This window comes from Populus trichocarpa, chromosome 17 (genome assembly GCF_000002775.5).
Source record: "Populus trichocarpa isolate Nisqually-1 chromosome 17, P.trichocarpa_v4.1, whole genome shotgun sequence".
Lineage (NCBI taxonomy): Eukaryota > Viridiplantae > Streptophyta > Magnoliopsida > Malpighiales > Salicaceae > Populus > Populus trichocarpa.
Genome location: NC_037301.2, coordinates 13,831,568 through 13,851,648, shown reverse-complemented (window position 1 = coordinate 13,851,648; position 20,081 = coordinate 13,831,568). Strand labels below are relative to the sequence as shown.

Here is a 20,081-nt window from a genome sequence, read left to right as displayed (position 1 = left end):
GAAAAGTAATAGAACAATCAGTCAAAACACTTCACAGAAGAATTTTAGCCTTATCAACGTCCTAAGGTCTAAAGCAAGCCACGAATTCTTCTTATCCAAACATCATTTCCTCGCACATCATCCCTCTCCAAGAATTATCGAACACGAACAATAGCCAAATCCAAATATAAAACCACATATGGCTGAAAATCTAGTAAATTTTGGTATCCTAGGATGTGCCAAAATAGCAATTAAATTGGCAAGAGCCATAAACTTAGCACCCAATTCAATTCTTTATGCTATCGCAAGTCGCTCCATAGAAAAGGCCAAGCAATTTGCCATACAAAATGGATTGCCAGAGACAATCAAGATTTACGGTAGCTATGAAGAATTACTTGATGATCCATCCATCGAAGTTGTTTACTTGCCATTGCCAACTAGTCTTCATGTTCAGTGGGCAGTCTTGGCTGCCCAAAAGAAGAAGCATGTGTTGTTAGAGAAGCCAGCTGCACTTGATGTGGGAGATTTGGACAAGATTCTGGAAGCCTGTGTATCAAATGGTGTGCAATTCTTGGATGGCTCAATGTGGTTGCACCATCCAAGAACTATGAAGATGAAGGAGCTACTCTTTGATTCCAATCATGTTGGACAAGTGAACTTCGTAAGTTGTGTGCTTGTGTTCATCTCTTTCTTTTTTCTTGGACATCAATTTCTTAAAGAAAATGCTTTAGAGATTCCACTTTTTAGCTATAAGATATGTGACTTTTCCCAACAAGTTTGAACATAGGTTTGGGGTTTGGTGTAAACTAAAAATTAAGTACTCCTAGGTTTCAATTCCATCCCTCCATTTGTCGTTGTTAACTGGATATTCGACTCTAATTGTGTTTATGATACTGATCAGATTCATAGCACGTCAACAGCTAAAATGCCTCCTGAATTCTTTGAGAACAATATTAGAGTGAAGCAGGATATGGATGCTCTTGGTGTACTTGGTGATCTGGGCTGGTATTGCGTCGGAGCAGTCTTGTGGGCAAAAAATTACCGATTACCAAATGTTGTATCTGCTTTACCAGCTGGTGTGACCAAGAACTCAGCTGGAATCGTTTTATCATGCACAGCCTGCTTGAACTATGATCAAGATCACAAGACAGTCGCAATTATTCACTGCTCTTTCTTCTCCTATACATCCATGGACTTGTCGATCACCGGTACTAAAGGATCCTTGCATCTCAAGGATTTTGTCATTCCTTATCAAGAGGGTTCTGCTTTTTTTGACTTGGCATCACCAGCAACGTTCATGGATGATCAAACTGGATGGAATGTGAAAACTGAAAAAGTGGTGGTGGATAATGAAACTCCTCAAGAGGCCTTGATGGTTCAAGAGCTTGCTAGGCTAGCGCAGGGCATTAAGAAATGCGGGTTCCCGCCGGATAACAGATGGCCTGAAATCAGCAGAAAGACTCAAATAGTGGTGGATGCAATTAAGAAATCTATTGATCTTGATTGCAAACCCGTGTACCTGTGATCATATATTCAAGTCTTAGATTAATTTTGGAGGCATGTTGAATTTTGAGCCATCTTACTAGAGATAGTACTCTCCTATTATAACAATCAAATAAATTGTTACTAAAATTTGCAGGAAAACATGCTGCTTTTCCATTGGTTTAAGTAGCTTGAGTTCATCTTTTCTGATTGTAAAATATTTTATATTGATAAATTTCTCGAAATTTTAATCCGAGCAAATTACGGATGGTGATTCTTTAAAAGATTAAGGTCTATCTTGTTAAATAATATTTATGTAGTCTTATTTATTAAGGGTAGAATAGTACTTTCAGTTTGACCTATATATACTTTATTTGTATTTAGGTTAACACTATGCATTCATAATAAACAGATTATTCAGAATTGTAGCCTCCTTTTTGTATTTGATCTCAATTACTTTAATATATCTCTCAATCGACAAGTTTAGAGGTGAATTATTCTTTAGTCCCTAGATTTAGATTGAAGTTATAACTTAGTCCTTTATATTTCAAAGTATGTGAGTTAGTCCCTTAACTCTTGTTGATTGCTGTCATTTTAAAATATCAATTAGCTTTTCTCTAGACTCTAACTATGTTGGTTTAGCTCTAAGAATTTAAATGGTTAAATTGTATATTTTGGTTTTAGAAAAGCCAAAGAAATATTTTTCAAAGGACATTGTGTTCTATTAAAAAAGAGCAAAAGAAAAAACCATCATAATAAATAAATTTCATATTTCAATAATTTTTTTTTTATTTTTGAGTTTTTATCACTATTTCAGCCAACCCAATATCTATATTAATTCGAGTTGAAAAAAATAAAAGAAAAAATTGATATGATCTGAATCGGTTAAAAACTTAGATTTGACGTCGTGTTCATTCAAGATAAAATTCATTCATTTTTTTTTGAAAATAATTTTTTTTCCAAATAATTTTTTTTTTGATATATATATTTTTTTAAATAATTAACTTAGGTTAATCATTTTGATGTGGGATTTTAAAACTATATTTTTTAGTTAAAAAAAATTATTGGGCTCGGCCTGAAATCACACTTTTATCCAAATTTCTAAACTCAAACCCATCCACTCATGGGCCAGCCTACCCTATATGATCTCTCTCTAAAAACTACACAGACTCGCCAAACGACAACTACCACCTTCCGATAATGATTCCCGCCATTTCCGTCTTAACTAACACCCCCATCCCAACCAACTTAACTGTCATTTCATGCCCTAAATCCCAAAAACCACCCTCCAAAAACCCTCAAAATCTCAATCAAACCCTCAAATATCTAACAAAATCTGGCAATCTCGACGAGGCGATTCGCTTGATCGAATCCTCGCCGTCCAAATTTACTGATCCTGAGACTTACAGTCAGCTCTTACATTCTTGTATTTCCCAAAAATCGTTACATCATGGCCAAAGAGTATATAAACAGCTCCTTAAACAAGAATACAGCGAAAAATTTCTTGAAAATCATAACTTAAAAGGCAAGCTAATTACCCTTTTCTCTGTATGTGGCGAACTTGATGAGGCACGCATAATTTTTGAAAATGCGGTTGAAAATGAAGGGGTGCCGGAGTCAGTTTGGGTGGCAATGGCAATTGGGTATTCAAAAAACGGGTTCTTGAGAGAGGCTTTGCTTGTTTATGTTGAGATGTTGTGGAATTGTATGGAGCCGGGCAATTTTGCGTTCTCCACAGCGTTGAAAGCGTGTGCGGATTTGAGGGAATTGTGGGTTGGTAGAGGAGTTCATGCACAAGTGGTAAAGTCTAGTGAAGGGCCTGATCAAGTGGTGAATAACGGTCTGCTGAGGTTGTATACACAGTGCGAGTGTTTTAATGAAGTTTTGAAGGTGTTTGATCAAATGCCTGAAAGAAATGTTGCTTCTTGGAATTCTTTGATTTCTGGTTTTGTTAAAGAAGATAAATTGGGCGAGGCACTTGATGTGTTTAGAAGGATGCAAAGAGAGGGAATGGGGTTTAGTTGGGTTACACTAACTACAATTTTGCCAATTTGTGCGCGCGTGACAGCTCTTCTCAGTGGAAAAGAGATACATGCGCAAATTGTTAAATCAGCGAGAAGGCCAGATGTCCTAGTGCTAAATTCCCTTGTGGATATGTATGTGAAATGTGGAGTTGTTGATTATGGTAGGAGATTGTTTGATGGGATGAGAAGTAAAGACTTGACATCATGGAATACTATGTTGACTGGATATGCAATCAATGGTTATATGAGGGTGGCGATGGATTTGTTCAATGAGATGGCTTCATGTGGGATAAGGCCGGATGATGTCACATTTATTGCACTGCTATCAGGTTGTAGCCATGCTGGGCTAACAGAAGATGGGCAGAAATTGTTTCATAGAATGGAAATGGATTTTGGGGTCTCTCCAAGTTTAGAGCATTATGCTTGTTTGGTGGATATGTTAGGCAGAGCTGGAAGAATTGATGCTGCATTGGTGGTGGTGAAAAACATGCCCATGAAGACAAGTGGTAGCATATGGGGATCATTGCTCAACTCATGCCGCCTACATAATGAGGTCCCTCTTGCAGAGGCTATTGCAAACCGGTTGTTTGAGCTTGAGCCATATAATCCTGGGAACTATGTGATGCTCTCAAACATTTATGCAAATGCAGGGATGTGGGACTCTGTAAATATGGTTAGAGAGATGATGCAAACAAGAAGAATCAGAAAAGAGGCTGGATGTAGTTGGATACAGGTAAAGAATAAAATCCACTCTTTTGTAGCTGGTGGAGGCTTCGAGTTTCGTAATTCTGATGAATATAAGAAGATATGGAACAAATTAAGGGAAGCCATGGAAGAATTTGGTTATATACCCAACACAGATGTGGTGCTTCATGATGTAAATGAAGAAACAAAGGCAATGTGGGTGTGTGGGCACAGTGAGCGCTTAGCAACTGTTTTTTCTCTCATACATACTGCTGCCGGAATGCCAATCAGGATAACGAAGAACCTTCGTGTTTGTGTAGATTGTCACTCTTGGATCAAGATAGTTTCAAGAGTGACAGGGAGGGTCATTGTTTTGAGAGATACAAACCGCTTCCACCATTTCAAAGAAGGTGCATGCTCTTGTAATGATTACTGGTGAAACCATTATACCAGAGCATAATTCTTTGAACCTTTCTTTATTTCTTCTTTGATGAGTCCATCGCATGATTCATACTACAAATCCATTCTAGAATTACTTTAAGCATAGTGCTCCAAGTAATTTTGGTTTACATTTTATTAAGAACTATCCTCCCCTTAAGTACAAGCCCCAGACTATATTTATGCCATATTGAAACTTTACAGTAGGTTCAAAATGCTTGGATCAGAGTACTGATCAACTCTCTTGCTAGACATTGAAAGTTTAGATGAGAATGTTTTAGAACCATGCAAATTAGATTGAAATGAACTGCATTTTTAGAATCATGTAAAAGTGCACTCCTTGTCTTCGGAAGCACAGGAGAGCAATAATAATATTTTGAGTCCTCTGCTGTTGGTTTTATTCATTCATTCATTTTCGAAGAGTAACTTCTGGTGATGTCATGTAAAACGGACTTTCAGTTTGCTCTTTAGATGCAAGCAGAGCAAGAGTATGCCTATAAAATTCCACTTATGCATCCTCTTGCTCCACAGTAAGATAAAAGTACCACTATCGGAGCTAATACTAACCAACAACTTCAAGAAACATAGCCATGTAAATCTGTGTTAAAAAAACAAGCATTTTACAGAGATGTGTTCAAGTAAAGAAAAGGATAAAAATAACCAGGAATTGATGGGGAAGAAAACATTAGTCATGAACTATTAGTAGAAATCAAGAAATTTTCACCGACGCTGGCGGCAGCGAAGATCATACGTTCTTGTCATGGAAGCAGTAATTGAATTCTCTGCAACTTCTTCTGGAACCATAAAGTCAGGGTCTTCCAAATTGTCACCCCCTTCTGCTAACTCAGTTTGAATCCATGAAGACCAGTCAACATCACTATCTGTTTCCCATGATAACTCTCTAGTTTTTTGCATGACATTAATCTTATCCATTAGGTTTAGTATCAAGTGATGATTCAAAACTTCATAATCCCTGCATAATTTGTAAAGGAATCTATTAGATGTGGGAAATCTAAATGCTGTTTAACCCAATTGATATAAATCCAACTTTTACCAACCTGTATGTGAAAATGGCATGTAGAAACTGAATAGAGGCAAGAATCCCATAGAGTAACCTGAACACATTGATTAGCCATGTTTGTCGTTCTATACTATTTGTTGTGAGCCGAAGCATTGCTACTTCTACCAGAAACGTGGCAGCAAGACCTGTGAACCAAAATCAGATTTAAACTAGTTATAGACCTATTTAAACCTTCAATACTTGATTTAAATACCAAAAAAACAGGAAGACAAAATAGAAAATAAGAGAAATACAAGACATACGTACCAACATAAAGCCTCGCTCTTATGGTATATGTTTGCTTTGTACTGGTGAACATGTAAACGATAAAGATTGATGCAGTGTAGAGGATGAAAGCTTTAATTATTCGTGATTCAAGCAACATAGCGTTTTGCAAAGCAAACAGCTTCTCCAGAGCAATGAACATGCTTGCTTGCTTTGATTCGAAAGCTTCCTGAAAAATGGGAAAACCATGTCTCATATAATCCTTGTCTCAACAAAAACTATCATGGAAATCATAAGCCTCAATGAAAACACTAACCTGAGCGGCCAATATTGAATTTGAATTTTCTACCAAATGGTCATGGACCTTTTGAAGTTGTTCTTGTTGCTGAAGAAGCTCTTCCTGCTGTTTATGGCCATATTCAGCAAAGTGTTGCAGCGTACTCCTGTAATTCGGTAATAATTTCAATTAAGCTCTCTAATTATTTACTTGTAATTACAGTAATTTTGTTTTCCTACTTACCTGCTCTCTTCTAGTGCTTCTGATTGAAATTGAGTTAGGAGTTGAAGACCCTTAAGTGCATTGGATTGCCCATCTAGAAGTTGTTTCTGTTTATCCAAGGACTTCCCAGCCATGTTCTCAATGTCATTAGCTGAGTTTTGTAAAGTTTCCATCTTTGAAGACATTGTGTCTCCAACTCTGCCAATCTGCTTCTCTATTTCCACAGCTTCGTTTCTCACATTGTCTACTTCTTGGCCCAGATTGGTGTAAGCATCATGAAGCATCGACATCCCTTCCTTCAAATTTTCATTCATTTTTGCTTGTCCCTCTTGAAGCTCTGATTGAGAATGTGCAATTTCCTTGGAATGCTTATAAACAGCTTCAGAGTGCTTAGATAAAACATCCATGTGATCCTTTGCATCTTTCGTTGTTTGAGCTACATTTTCAACCTGAATATCAATAGAACTCAATGAATCCTGAATTTGATTCGATCTCTGCAACAGGACATGTGTTTTTCCTCCAATAATTTCTAACTGTTCTTCCGTGTATTCTGCTGAATTTTTAAGATCATTCACCAGTCTCTCCATTTTATGGTTGAAGGCATGGGCCCTGTAGGCAATAGCACATAAAAAAATCCTTGTTAGTTTCTGTCACATCGTATAAAACAAGAGAAGAACGGTCAGAACAGTGAAAGAAACTATACTTAACTGTAACTGATAGCAGATAGAATTGGTTTCCAGTGAGAATTCAAGATAAACCTTGTGCTCATTGTCATTCAACCTTTTGAGACAATTAACCATGGCAGATTTTGTGTCACAATAAGGGAAAGCTGGCCGTCCAGAGTCCTTTTGAAAGCAATCACTAAGGTGCCAAGCAAGTCTCCACCGCTTCTCCTCGACGGCGAGAATCTGCGAGCAGCCGGCAAAGAGATTCTGGTAAGCATTCTGCCAACAAGAATTCGTGCCAACCATTTTCCTTTCGGCTTTTTCGACCAGTTTCATCCCCTTCCCATCACTAAGACCATTCATAGAAAATTCCACCACAGAACCACGGGGCAAACCGTTTGTCTGTGAATTATCAGTGGAGAGAGTCTCTGTTGAAGAAGAGAACCAACCCCATGATTGACATCTTAATGTAAGTGAGATTAAAATTACGAGAAACAAAATCTGACTATAAGAACCCATTAATTATATTTTCTTTTCTTCCTGATTTTGTTACTCTACTTTCTGTATCTTCCACCAGAAGACTGAAACCTGCAGTACACAGTTCAACAAAATTAGCAGATGTTTCCAATGCTAAAGAGCATACACACAAGCCTTATATTTATGTATAAACAAAGAGGTGGAGAAACTTGGAGTGCAAGAAAAGGAAAAGGGCGTGATTTTTAGCATGAAAAGGACTGTTTGAAAGTGAAATTAAAAGAGAAGAAAATAGAAAAGAGACAGAGACTTCCGAAGACTAAAAAAAGAAAAGAGAAGAAAAGGTAGAAATGGTCAAATTGTCTCTTAAAACATTCTACGATATTCCAATAAATCAAAGATGAGATAACTTCAAGAATTCTAAGGAACTCAAAACAGGACATAGTGTCATCTTCCCATTAAAATTAGCAACATATCAACTATTTTAAGAAAATTAAGTCAAAATTAAGAAAATTCTTTAAAATCATAACCGTTTCAATTAACCGTTTCTTTGTTTTTTCTCTTTTTCTAATTTTCTTTTACAATTAATTACTTATATGATGGATTAAACAAATGGAAAGAAAGAAACCATAAGTAGCAAAAAGGGATCCTCTCTTTATCTTCTTTCACTTGATTTCTTTTCTTAACTTCTTCTCCAGCTACCCCTCCCTCCTTTTCTCATATACAAAGCTTCTGCTGCCTTTTTTATCCTTTAAAAAAGCAAAAAACCGGGCCATGTTCATGTTTAGAGTTTTGACACGATTATCCTTGGAGCCTAAACCTGAATTATACGTAAAAAAACGAAGAAAAGAAAATCCATGAATGAGAGAGAGAGAGAGAGAGAGAGAGAGAGAGAGAGAGATCATACATACTTGTTTGTGAATGATCACCGGGTGGGGTTGGGGGTGGTGGTGGTATTAAGAGGATATATATTTATATATATATATAAAGTGAATTGTGAAGAGACATGATGCTTTGATTAACTAGGAAAATTAATGATGTTTCGAAAAGTCACTTCTTCCATGACCGACATTAATCTTTTATTTCCATGTTACACCAGGTTTTATATTTTTTCCTTTTACGTTTAATTCGTTTTCAAAATTAACCTAAGATTTCAGAACGTTGCAATATTAAACCTCAACGTCACAAATGATCTACTGTAATTTAATTTTAAGGCCTGATTAAATACCAAGTTATTAAAACACACTTGTTCCCAGCAGAACACAATGTTAAAGGGAGAGAGAGATCATCTTGCATGCATAAAATCGAAGACGTGAACTGTAACAAATATATTGTTGTGTTGCAAACAGATTTCAAGGTTTTATATAAATCCAAGAACTTTTTACGCACCAGCTGATGATATACTTATAAGTTAGAGTAATTATTGAAACCCTCCCATAATTATTGGATTTTGTTCCTTAACTTCCACCTAACGGATTCATCATTCTGCTACTTCCAAATCCATTCAAGAAATCTCAAAAGTCCATTTGAAATGAACAAAGGATACATTAACCGGTTGAGATGAAAATCTCTCAACTAGAATGAAAAGATCCTTATACCTCCAAGGTTTGATACTCGGTTTATTCCTACCACCTGTATTACCAGAATGGAATGCGCTAGTTCTAAGATGCAGAGTCTGTGTTCGAACAATGATTTATGGAAGCATAGGTACGTGGAAGAGATTGGAAATGCGTCCGAAACACAAAGTTTTGGCAACTGGAAAACTAGATCAATTCTCTAGATATCGATGTTTTCTGCTAAATCTTATGGCAGCATGAAGTCCACTAATTTTGTCTGTGATTGTAACTATTTGGATTGTTAATTTTTTTTTTAAATAGTTTATGTTCATAAATCGCCGGTCTTGCAAATTGATAAACTTTTGTTTGAATGATATCGTAGATTAAAAGGCTTGAAGGAAATCTTTGTTTGTGTTGCATATATTAAGAGAGTTCTTGATGCCGGACAAAGAGAGATTTGAGGAGAAGGGAAGAAGGGAGAGAGAACGAAGAGAAGAAGAAGAAAAAGAAAAAGAAAAAGAAAGAAAAGCGAGGGAAGAAGGGGGAAGAAGAAGAGGAGAGGAGAGGAGAGAAGGGAAGAGGAGAATTGAACACTACAATTTTTCTTTAATTCATCTATAAACTGTTAAATCAAATAAAGCCCAATCACATAGGTTTAAAGCCAAAACAGAGGGGTGGAACTGGAGTGTCTTATGAAAGAAAACTCTATAAGGTAGCGTGGAATGCTCTTTCAAAGCCAAAACAGTTGGATGGAACTGGTTTGGGTTCTCGCAGAAGGTTTCAGTCTTGGGGTAATTGCTTTTCCAAATTTGGACCAATCAGCTCTGCATCAGCTAGCAATGATTTCGAAAATGGGAGCTTGACAAGCTTCAGAGCGGACCAGGGCTTTATCCATGAGAGAAAGAGGATGAAACTCGTCCTCAGTCAATGCTTTCAGCACCATATTTACACCAAGATAGGGATGATAAACTAATATGGATGCTTGACAGTAGGGGTGGTTATACTGTGAAATCTTGTAGCGCAGCTGTGGCTGGGTTTTTGCTTCCATGTCAAACCATGAACATCCCCAATGTATGAAACCTACCGCTCTCCCAAAGGTAGAATTCTTCACTTGGCTGGCTGTTCTTGATAGACTGAACACTAAAAAGTTTTTTGCAGCACCACGGAATAATTACACCAGTAGAAAATGTATGTTGCTGCTGTCAAACTGAGGAAGAATCACTCCACCATCAACTACAACAATGCCAGCAAGTTTGGAGGATTTGGAATCATGCATGTGTTCAGTTGGCGAGGATCAACTTAGACCCTTCCTAAATCAGTAAGTGGTTTGTTTCCCACATCATGTTCTCTCTTTCTTCATTTTGATATTTCAATTATTAAAATAAAGTAAGTAATAATATTACTCACACAATACCATAAAATTCCTCGGAATTTAAAATTTTTAATTTAGAAATTTTGGCCATGCATGATCTACAACCGTGAAACAGGTCCCAGAAAAACACAAGTCCAAAGCTAGTTGGACTTCTCCATAAATCAAAAGGAAAACTAACGTAGCATTTCGTTAAAAATAAACTCTATTTTCGGCTATTCCTCAAACAGTGTTTTAAGATTGTAAGGCTTCGCGATGTCAAGACTTCCACTCCACATTAGCTTCGCAAATTGATTGTTGGCACTCTCAGTTGGATGAGCCGAATCAAAGAAGAAATATTCACTTGCATTGTCGCATAATTGATATCCTTTCTGACCACAAGTAGGGAAGCTTCTGTAAGGACCACTGCCACAACATGCCTCTTGAACCTCCTTGAAACCTTCATATATGGAGAAATCACATTTAAATTCATAACAAGGATAGGAAATCTATATAGGGACCTTGATCTTTAATTATTTAATGCTTATAGACAGGAATTACCATATTTTGAAGGGTTATTAATTCTCTCCCTTCCAGCAACGTAGGCATCAAAAATTGAGTATCTAAATCCTTCTAGTTGTCCCTCAAGCTCTTTGAGTGCTTTAGGGAGTGCTCTGTTGTGTAGCTTTGCAAACATTGTAGCTTCATCCAAGCAGCCTGACACACCTGTTTTTTCCTGTTTAGCTGCTCTCAAGGATGGTAGACAACCCAAAGCAATCAACGTTGACAATCCAAATCTCCTTCCTCCTATCTTGTATATTTCCTGGAACAGTACAATTACGCAATCATAATCCATGATCAACTTGGAAAGAAGAGAAAGAATGGTTCTTTAGCATGCTAAATTACTTGGATCACTGTTGTTATATTGCCAATAACCATCCCAACATACTCTTCTCTTGAATAGAATTGAAGCAAACTGTGCGTTGGTGTTAGAGCTGCAAAGTAGTCATTGCCTCCAATGCTGAAAATGTAAACCGCTGTGGACAGCAATTTTTTAGCTTCTGCTTCACCTAGTTGAAGCCTTAACTGCCTTTTCATATGCTTGAAATAGCTTAGTTGAGTGCTAAGGTTTATCACCTTCCAAGAAATGGGAAAAAATGAAAAACCAAAAACAAAAGTTATGGAACATATCTAAGACAGTAAACTTTGTATTCTTGACATACCCATCCATGATGAGTTTCAACAAGAGCACCAGCTCCAGATGATGCAAAGTTCACTCCATTTATAAATCGATGACTACTGGATTGTAGATGTTGTTGTATTTCAGAGCTTATCACCTTGAAAAAAATCATTGAATCTCATTATTCCTTTAGAAGATTTAAGAGAGATCTCGAGTTTAATTAATTTATAAAAAGACGAAAAGTGGTGGGGATCAATAACATTGAAGACCCCACCAAGAAAAAAACAACATGATGACAGACATACCATTCCTTGGAGATTTTCAGCGAGAACAAGATCCCCTTTTGACTCAAAGTTTTCTCCATCCATAAATTGATGGTCACCAGGTTGTAGATATGGCGGAATTAAAGGTAGATTTGCATATTGAGCTGTCACAAAACATTTCATAAAAATAAGAAAAGAAAGAACAAAAAAGAATGAATTAAGGTGCTCTTAACTGTAATGAACTTACCAATAAAATCTGGAATTAATCGACCATCACAAGGCCTTCCTGTGGGATGCTTAAAGAAGGTTTCTCCATATGGCCAGAAATCTGAAAAGATAGGAGCATCTTCGATGTACTTATTGTTTCCAGCATCATATAATGAATCTCCAAAGATAAATAAGGCAACATGCTTAGAACCATGGCAGCTTCTTGCAACCAGAAGGCTTGCACAAAATACCAAGAAACAATTCTTAATGTTGGACCTTGAAATTCTCATCTCTCCAGGAGCTCACCTTCTGTTGATTCTCTCAGCGCTCTCCTTTACAGGTAAGAACAAGATGAGCAATGCTAACCAAACTGATAAAGACCACCCCAGATGCTTATTTCTTGTCGTTATCAGACGTCACTGTTGATGACATGGCTAGCACTGAAGTTAGTGTGTCTGAGTTTGTGGGAGAACAACAAGTAGTTTAACAGGTTGACTTTAAGGTGGTAGGAGACTATAATGATTGTGCAACCGATCCGATACAGTATGTATACACTGTCTTTATGATAATAAAAAAATATTAGTGGCCGGTGCTTTATGAAATACTACCCGAGCTACTACATGCTATACTAAAAAATTTATATATAAAAAAAATTGTACAAGGATTGATAATATATTTTTTAGTTATAAAAAAAATTTATTTGTAAATTTAAAATTTGATGTATATATTTAATAAAATAAATTAAAAATTATAAGTGCCTATAAATATTAAAAAATAAATTGTCAAGCTGAAATAAATACAAATTAAAATATTCGATTTTACATTACAAAGAACTCTTCAATTATTTATATTTAATTATATAACAATATTTTAATTATAAGAAATAATAATTTAAATTTTGTTTAAACAAACTAATTTTCTATTATATTTCCTTCTTTTATTAATATTTTTAATTTTATTAAAAAAATTAACTTCCTACATGTCTTTCATTTAATAAAAATTAAAAGAAAGTAGAATACATATCCAAAAGAATTTGGATGATTTAAAATAAGGAAAAAATATCTATCTAATTAGAATTTGTTTGTCTAGCTGACACGCTCATTTAAAAAAAAATTATCGAAACTATTTAGTTTTCAGACAACATTTTATTATTATTTTAAAAGCAAGTTTGAATTATAAAAAAAATTACAACCTAGACACTAGTATATTAAAAAAAAAAATAAGAATAACATAATATTCAAATATTGCCACAAAAACTCTTTGGTAGTGTCATTAACCTCAGCCCATACGACTCAATTTAAAAATCTCTCAACTTAACTATTTGGTTAGCTAGAATTTCTGATATAATTATGTGGAGGTTAATATAATATAACCCAGTTGACTTGATGAGTTCAAAAGTAAGTCAGATGATCAACCAAAACTCAGTTTGACTTCAATAAAAATTTTAAGATGATTTTTTTTAATATTAAGTCGAGGACATTTTAGATCGAAGCTATTCAACCTGAGTTAACATACTACACTAACGATTCAAGTCATGAATCTAATTGAATTTAATAACTTTATTTTTTATAATTTTATTTAATTATACGATAAAAAAATAGACCCTCACAATAAAACAACATGTTAATTTTGCTTAAGAAAAAAAATATATGATAGGATGTATAAAAAGAATGCTTGCTGATAAAAAAAAAAATCTTATTAAAATACATGGTAAAAAATGATCGACTTTAACTAAAATAATATCTAAATATATACTTAATCACTTTAAGAATCTAATAAAATAATATAACTAATAAATATTTGATTAATTAAAATTTAAGAAATCACACCAAAATTATTGGAAAAAAGATTTTAAAAAAAGGCAAGGCACACAGTACTAGGTGGCTAAGCAAGATGGAACCTTTAAAAATAAGTCTAAGCATGAGGGTTTGCTAGCCGAGGCCCTGCATCTCGAGGTTTTTTTTTTTTTTTTTTTTCAAACTTCTCATCTTTCTAATTTTTTTAAGAAACAAATGACGTGTAACTTCCACATCTAAATTCTAGTAAAAGTGACTAAAAATTGAGAGGATGTTCTTTTTATTTAAAAATTTATTTTTATTATTTTCATAAAAACAAATCTAATAAACACCCTTAAAACTTAAAAAATAATAATTTATTAGCCCAAAAAACCTTAAAAAATTGTCCAAAAATACAAAATTAAAATGGAAATAAATTATTTCTCGACTGCAACCTACTTTTTTTTTTTACAAGATAACGGTAAAAAATTGTCCAAAAATACAAAATTAAAATGGAAATAAATTATTTCTCGACTGCAACCTACTTTTTTTTTTACAAGATAAAGGTATTTAGTTCTCATTGGTGCAATAAGTTTTTAAGTTAATTTTTAAAGGAAGTAAAAAAATATATGAGTATGCAATTTAAAGTATGATAATTTGATTAATTGAAAAACAAAAAGAAGTTATTTACGTTAAACACTAGCAGAAAATTAAGGAATGCTAAAAGAGTATTCTATCAGTATTTAGAGAGAATTTTGTTATTATTAGAAATTATTGATGATTTCTAACACCAATGAAAATATCAATGGAATTACTAATGAAATATTATCTTTAAAAGGTTGCTCATTAATTTTTTTTATCCCGTTAATGATTTCTAATATCAATAAAAATATCAATGAAATATTTTGCTAGCATTAAAAATTGCTGTCGGAATAAAAAAATCTAAAAATTAGAATTGCGGAATATTCTTTCCATAGCAGATTCCATTAATGATCTTTAATTTATAATAATAAAAAAAAAACTAATAGTAAGAACACCAGCCTTCTTTACTGTAAAAAAAAACATATGATATAGTGAGAAAAAAACAAAAAAATCAAGAAAACTGTAAAAAAAATAACTGAAAAAACCGAACAGTGAAAAAAAACCGATTAAAATTTTGAAAAAACCGGCCGGTTCGGTTCGGTTCGGTTTCGGTTTTATAAGCCTAAAACCAAAAAAACAAACCGAACCGGACCCAAACCGGAACAAACCGATCCAAACTAAAAAAACAGAGCCAAAACCAAGAAAATCGAGCCAAACCGGTTTTTGTCCTAAAAAACCGAACCGAAACCGATCGGTTTGAACCAGTTTTGTTTTTTTTAAAAAAATTGGTTTGTTTACTTTTTTTTAATAAAAACCGAACCGAACAAAAAATGATCACCCCTGACTAGCACCGTCGGCAGTGTGTAGACAAGAGTTAGGGTATCAGTAATCTTGAGAGGTAACTCAACTAGTTAAATGTTGAGTTTACTATTTAATGACCATGAATTCGAATCTTTTCAAGAATATTGAAGGTTTATATAGTCCGTTAATTTTAAGGACCGTGTGATAGAATTAATCGAAGTATACGTAAGCTAATTCGAATTTAAAAAAAAAAAGTCAGGAGTCACAGGTCTCCCATACATTGGCTTCACTGCAGAGAAGAACTTTGTTTGTATATGTCTGCAGAGAAAAATATATTACTTCTCTTTTGTTGGTTGGATGAAGTATATATATAACATCCATGGATAGAAATGGCTGCCTTCGTCTATAGATGTCTTCTACCACTACAAAGGAAAAAATGAGAATCAATCAACTTGGTGAATGCAACGATTGAAATGCTCTTCACAGTAATTTTGTAACCATGCGGACAGCCAGTGGAGGGTTAAAGAGAAGCATGACTTCATATTTCGTTTTATATCATTGAAAACCAAATTATTTCCGGTTAACCGGATACTCCAAGCAATACCCATAAAGGAGGAGCTGCCATGTCTTTCTCTGAAACCTAGCCATTGACAGCAACTCATCAAGTATAACTTATTTGTTATGTAGTTTAGATATGATTGTCTTTTTTTGCTACAAGTTTTTCCCACTCTATATATACACATGTACAGCATAAGAAAGAGGTATGAATGAATAACTCTGTTTTGCTCTGTCTCACGTCTCTTCATTACTCTGCTTCAAATTTCTACATGAACACTCCAAAAGACACCCCACCGGCACCATAAAATAAATTGTCTATAGAAAAATTGCATTGTAGCAACATATGATCTAATGACTCTAATTTAGGAATGATTATAATTAAAATAGTTTATGAATGAAATTGATATAAAAATAGTTTAAATATAAATTCAATGTTGTCCTAATAGCTTGAAGTTTATTATAGAATTAAACCATAAAAAATGAGGGAGGGAGGGAGGTTACTGCAACAACTGGTGTTAGTCATGAAGCCACTTTTAGCACGCTTCAATTTAGTAGATGCTGTAATAATATTATGAAAATTTGTTGTGGAAATGCTGATTCTGCTTCTCAAGACGATACCAAGTCTGCTCATGAACTTGACAGAGCCACAGGAAACTGATATTACTGGCCATGGAACTTGTAGAAATAATGCTTCTGATCGTCTATGAGCAACACCATCAATTTTAGATGAATTTAAGGAGCAAAATAAATAATTACTCTAGTTTTATGAGATGTTTCCATGATCAATGTGCAACACAACGTGCTTCAAATATCTCCAATTGTTTTCTTTATTGTTGTTTTCAAATATCTTCAAATACCAAGTCTGCTACTCAACAGCCCTTTTTAATTTGATGTAAAATCCAATGAATCTTGCAATGCATGAAGGAGGTAGGCATTCCTTCTTAATAGCTAGATTGTCCCTAACTGCCAAAGTAGCACCTTACAGTTTGCTAAACTGGGACAAATTGGAGTCCATACCGCATAGCAAATGGGTTGAGATCATGGCAAGATGCTTAAAGGGTAAGAAGCTACAGAAGCTTGCAATGGAGATGGCAAAATGCACTCGTGGAGGGTTAGAGACCAAACAGTGAGCTACTTGAAACTTGCTAAAAGGAAACTCCTTGAATATGGTTTTCAACAGTTGTGAACAAAGAGCTTATCAAGTAATGAGGAGACAACCTGCTTTTTTAATTAACACACTAGCCCACCATGGATAAGAATTAACTAATAAAAAGATAACTTCACTCCACGAGGATGTTTCTTTATTAAATAGAATTGGTGAACAAAAGCAGATGCTGCCGCAAACTGGAGCATCTTGTAAGATTGGGCCAAAAAAAACCTGGGAAGTCCAGTGTCTTACACACAAAAAGGTTACAGGGAAATGCTATTACATTGGACATGTTACTGTGAAATAAACAGAATCCAAAAGTAACCTTATTGGATGTACTTCCAAAGTTCCACAAGCTTGTCCCTTTGCCAAACAAGGCCTTGCACGGTGTTAAGGTTGCTTAACAAGTGAAGAAGAAATGAGGTGAGAACAGAGGAATTGTTTAGAGAGAATATGAGGGAGAAGAGTTGAGACTAAATTTTCTGTGTGTATATTCTATATCCAACTGATACCCCTCTTGTGTGTTTTATAGTAGCAGAAATAACTACTAACTGATTATTCTAACTGACTATAATTGTTGTAACAACCTGCTAACTAACTATTAATAACAAACTAACAGAATTAACAGCTAACAAGGATTGCGTGCTGCAGACGTTATCAACTTTGCAGTACCCTTGGTTCTTCTACCATATGTTGTATCCTTCTTAGAGAATAGGTACGTAACAGTGCCCCTTTCATGCAAGATTCTTGTCTCAAGAATCGAAAGCTAGATCAGTTCACGTAGCAATATTGAAGTCTGGAAATTGTAACTGCAACTCTGTCAACTCCTCCCATGTAGCATCTTCAGGGAACGAATTCGACCACTGGATTAAGCCCGCCACCACAGCTACATTACCCTTCTTCATGAGTTTCCTTTCTAGTATTGTAACTGGGTACACTTTTACCCTACCCTCATCATCTACGACTGGCAGGGCTTGAGAAACGATGGCCACTTCTCCCACTTTTTTTCTTAATAACGAGACATGGAACACAGGGTGCACTGCACTTCCTGGGGGTAACTGAAGCTTATATGCTACTGCACCAATGCGTTCAAGGACTTGGTAGGGACCATAGTACCTGAGATTTAACTTGTAATGCTTCCTGTACATGACACTGCCTTGCTTGTAAGGTTGAAGCTTTAGAAAAACCCAATCTCCTATAAAAAATGTCCTCTCTGATCGTCTTTTGTCTGCCACTTGCCTCATCCGATTCCATGCCCCTTCCAGCAGGCCTTTGATTAATTGATCCATATTGATCCTTCTTTGATTCCACTCCTCCACAGCAGCTACTTGAGTAACCTCAGTAAGCACCATCTCTCTGGCTGGAGGCTCATATCCATACAAGGCTTGGAATGGGGACATGCCGATAGTGGAATGGAAGCTGCTATTATACCATCATTGTGCTGTGGATACCCATTGGTGCCACTTCTTTGGACAATGCATAGTAATACATCTTAAGTAAGTCTCGAGGCACTGATTTACCCTTTCAGTCTGCCCATCCGTTTGAGGATGGTATGCTGTACTTAGTAATAACTTGACCCCTAAGTGTTTAAACAATTCTTTCCAGAATAAGCTTGTGAAAACCTTATCCCTGTCGGTCAAGATCGTGGCAGGCAAGCCGTGGAACTTGTAGATGTGATCTAAAAAGAATTTAGCAACATCCTGGGCTGTGAAGGGATGTGCTAGGGTGATAAAATGTCCATACTTGGTGAAGCGATCAACAATGACCATGATAGTATCCCTGCCTTCAGATTTTGGGAGCCCTTCTATGAAGTCCATGGTAATATCCTGCCATGGACCATGTGGAATGGGAAGAGCTTGTAACAACCCAGGGTAAGGCACCCTCTCAGCCTTGGCTTGTTTACAAATGTCACATTGCTGCACCAGTTGATAGACCGTTTTCTTCATGGAAGGCCAATAAAAATGAGCCTTAAGTCGCCTATAGGTATTCTGAATTCCTGTATGCCCTCCAATATAGGAGTCATGGGTAGTTTTGACGAGTTCATCTCTCAATGACCCTGTAGCTCCTATAACAATTCTCCCTTTATACTTCACCACCCCGTTAGTATAGGTAAAATTTGGAGTTTGTGTATCATCCATCATTTTACCCTATATGATGTCCTGCAGCCTGGCATCATCTTTGTAAGAGTTGTAAATCTGGTCATACCAAGAAGGAACCACTTGTGTTATGGTTGTGAGCCATCCTCCTGTCATGTCTGTTCCTTGGCAACTATCTTCACTCTGCATAATCCTTCTTGATAAGGCATCAACAGCCTTGTTCTCCTTTCCCTTTTTATACCTGATTCGATAGTTCAATCCTAACAGCTTGGTCAGCCCCTTCTTCTGAATGGGAGTGTGGATTTTTTGATCAAGTATGTTAGGCTTTCATGATCAGTTTGTATAATAAACTGATCTTGTTCCAAGTAATGTCACCACTTGTCTACTGCCATCAATATAGCTAAGTACTCCTTCTCATATATAGACAATCCCAAATGTTTTACTCCCAAGGCCTTGCTCATGAATGCCAACGGCCTTCCTTCTTGGCTAATCACTGCCCCAATTCCAGTGTCACAGGCGTCTGTTTCCAAGACAAATGGTTTGGTAAAGTCAGGCAAGGTTAGGATTGAAGTCTCACATAAAGCTTTCTTCAGATTTTGGAAAGCTTCCAATGCCTCTTCGTGCCATATAAAATTATTCTTCTTGAGTAATTCTGTCAAAGGTTTACTATTGACACCAAACTTCCTGATGAACTTTCAATAATAACCAGCCAAACCAAGGAATCCTCTTAGCTCCTTGATAGTCTTTGGAATTGGCCACTCCTGTACAGCCTGTGTCTTCTTAGGATCTGTGGCCACCCCTTCAGCAGAGATTATATGCCCCAAATACTCTACCTTTGGTTTAGCAAACGTGCATTTTGATCTCTTTGCATACAGCTGGTTGGTCTTCAGGATCTCCAGAACTTGCTTCAAGTGTCTGAGGTGGGCTTCTAGAGAAGAACTATAAATGAGAATGTCGTCAAAGAACACTAAGACAAATTTCCTCAGGAATGGCTCCAGAATGTCATTCATCAAGGCTTGGAATGTTGCAGGAGCATTC

At 35.8% G+C, this 20,081-nt stretch overlaps 6 protein-coding genes across 7 annotated transcripts in view; 2 read left to right on the top strand and 4 right to left on the bottom strand.

The window, feature by feature from the left end:
- Positions 1–34: 34 nt before the first annotated feature.
- Positions 35–1,722, top strand: LOC18106572 (uncharacterized oxidoreductase At4g09670). The gene is made up of 2 exons (XM_006372441.3): positions 35–640; positions 881–1,722. Exons 1-2 carry the CDS (start codon positions 179–181, stop codon positions 1,502–1,504), a joined length of 1,086 nt encoding a protein of 361 aa, XP_006372503.2. The 5' UTR covers positions 35–178; the 3' UTR covers positions 1,505–1,722.
- A 799-nt stretch (positions 1,723–2,521) lies between these two features.
- On the top strand, positions 2,522–5,007 carry LOC18106573 (pentatricopeptide repeat-containing protein At3g14330). Its single transcript, XM_006372442.3, has one exon. It carries the CDS (start codon positions 2,662–2,664, stop codon positions 4,606–4,608), a length of 1,947 nt encoding a protein of 648 aa, XP_006372504.1. The 5' UTR covers positions 2,522–2,661; the 3' UTR covers positions 4,609–5,007.
- A 171-nt stretch (positions 5,008–5,178) lies between these two features.
- On the bottom strand, positions 5,179–7,691 carry LOC18106574 (protein GAMETE EXPRESSED 1). The gene is made up of 6 exons (XM_006372443.3): positions 7,100–7,691; positions 6,413–7,000; positions 6,209–6,335; positions 5,935–6,121; positions 5,666–5,813; positions 5,179–5,580 (listed from the first exon to the last, which is right to left on the bottom strand). Exons 1-6 carry the CDS (start codon positions 7,573–7,575, stop codon positions 5,328–5,330), a joined length of 1,779 nt encoding a protein of 592 aa, XP_006372505.1. The 5' UTR covers positions 7,576–7,691; the 3' UTR covers positions 5,179–5,327.
- Positions 7,692–10,497: 2,806 nt separating this feature from the next.
- Positions 10,498–12,577, bottom strand: LOC18106575 (GDSL esterase/lipase 1). The gene is made up of 6 exons (XM_024588556.2): positions 12,125–12,577; positions 11,920–12,041; positions 11,658–11,771; positions 11,341–11,571; positions 10,996–11,257; positions 10,498–10,894 (listed from the first exon to the last, which is right to left on the bottom strand). The coding sequence occupies exons 1-6, from the start codon at positions 12,372–12,374 to the stop codon at positions 10,671–10,673; spliced, it is 1,203 nt and encodes a 400-aa protein (XP_024444324.2). The 5' UTR covers positions 12,375–12,577; the 3' UTR covers positions 10,498–10,670.
- Positions 10,498–20,081, bottom strand: part of LOC18110262 (GDSL esterase/lipase 1) — a 54,777-nt gene continuing 45,193 nt past the window's right edge. The window contains exon 7 of one of the 2 annotated variants that reach the window (XR_008057793.1): positions 10,498–10,631. The gene's annotated coding sequence lies outside the window, so the exon portion shown is untranslated. Of the gene's footprint in view, positions 10,632–10,805; positions 10,956–20,081 lie in introns of those variants that run through there. The other variant, XM_052448654.1, reaches the window with a different exon arrangement.
- LOC112325078 (NADH dehydrogenase [ubiquinone] iron-sulfur protein 1, mitochondrial) overlaps positions 17,068–20,081 on the bottom strand; it is an 89,534-nt gene continuing 86,520 nt past the window's right edge. Inside the window, exon 7 of the transcript XR_008057791.1 lies at positions 17,068–17,327. The gene's annotated coding sequence lies outside the window, so the exon portion shown is untranslated. The remainder of the gene's footprint in view (positions 17,328–20,081) is intronic.

Coding starts and splice junctions, on each gene's coding strand:
- LOC18106575 (XM_024588556.2), bottom strand. CDS start 12,374: ATGAGAATTTCAAGGTCCAACATTAAGAATTGTTTCTTGGTATTTTGT. Junction 12,042..12,124: donor ATTAATTCCAGATTTTATTG/GTAAGTTCATTA, acceptor GTTTTGTGACAG/CTCAATATGCAAATCTACCT. Junction 11,572..11,657: donor TTGAAACTCATCATGGATGG/GTATGTCAAGAA, acceptor ATTTCTTGGAAG/GTGATAAACCTTAGCACTCA.
- LOC18106573 (XM_006372442.3), top strand. CDS start 2,662: ATGATTCCCGCCATTTCCGTCTTAACTAACACCCCCATCCCAACCAAC.
- LOC18106572 (XM_006372441.3), top strand. CDS start 179: ATGGCTGAAAATCTAGTAAATTTTGGTATCCTAGGATGTGCCAAAATA. Junction 641..880: donor ATGTTGGACAAGTGAACTTC/GTAAGTTGTGTG, acceptor GATACTGATCAG/ATTCATAGCACGTCAACAGC.
- LOC18106574 (XM_006372443.3), bottom strand. CDS start 7,575: ATGGGTTCTTATAGTCAGATTTTGTTTCTCGTAATTTTAATCTCACTT. Junction 6,336..6,412: donor GAAGCACTAGAAGAGAGCAG/GTAAGTAGGAAA, acceptor ACCGAATTACAG/GAGTACGCTGCAACACTTTG. Junction 6,122..6,208: donor ATTCAATATTGGCCGCTCAG/GTTAGTGTTTTC, acceptor CCCATTTTTCAG/GAAGCTTTCGAATCAAAGCA.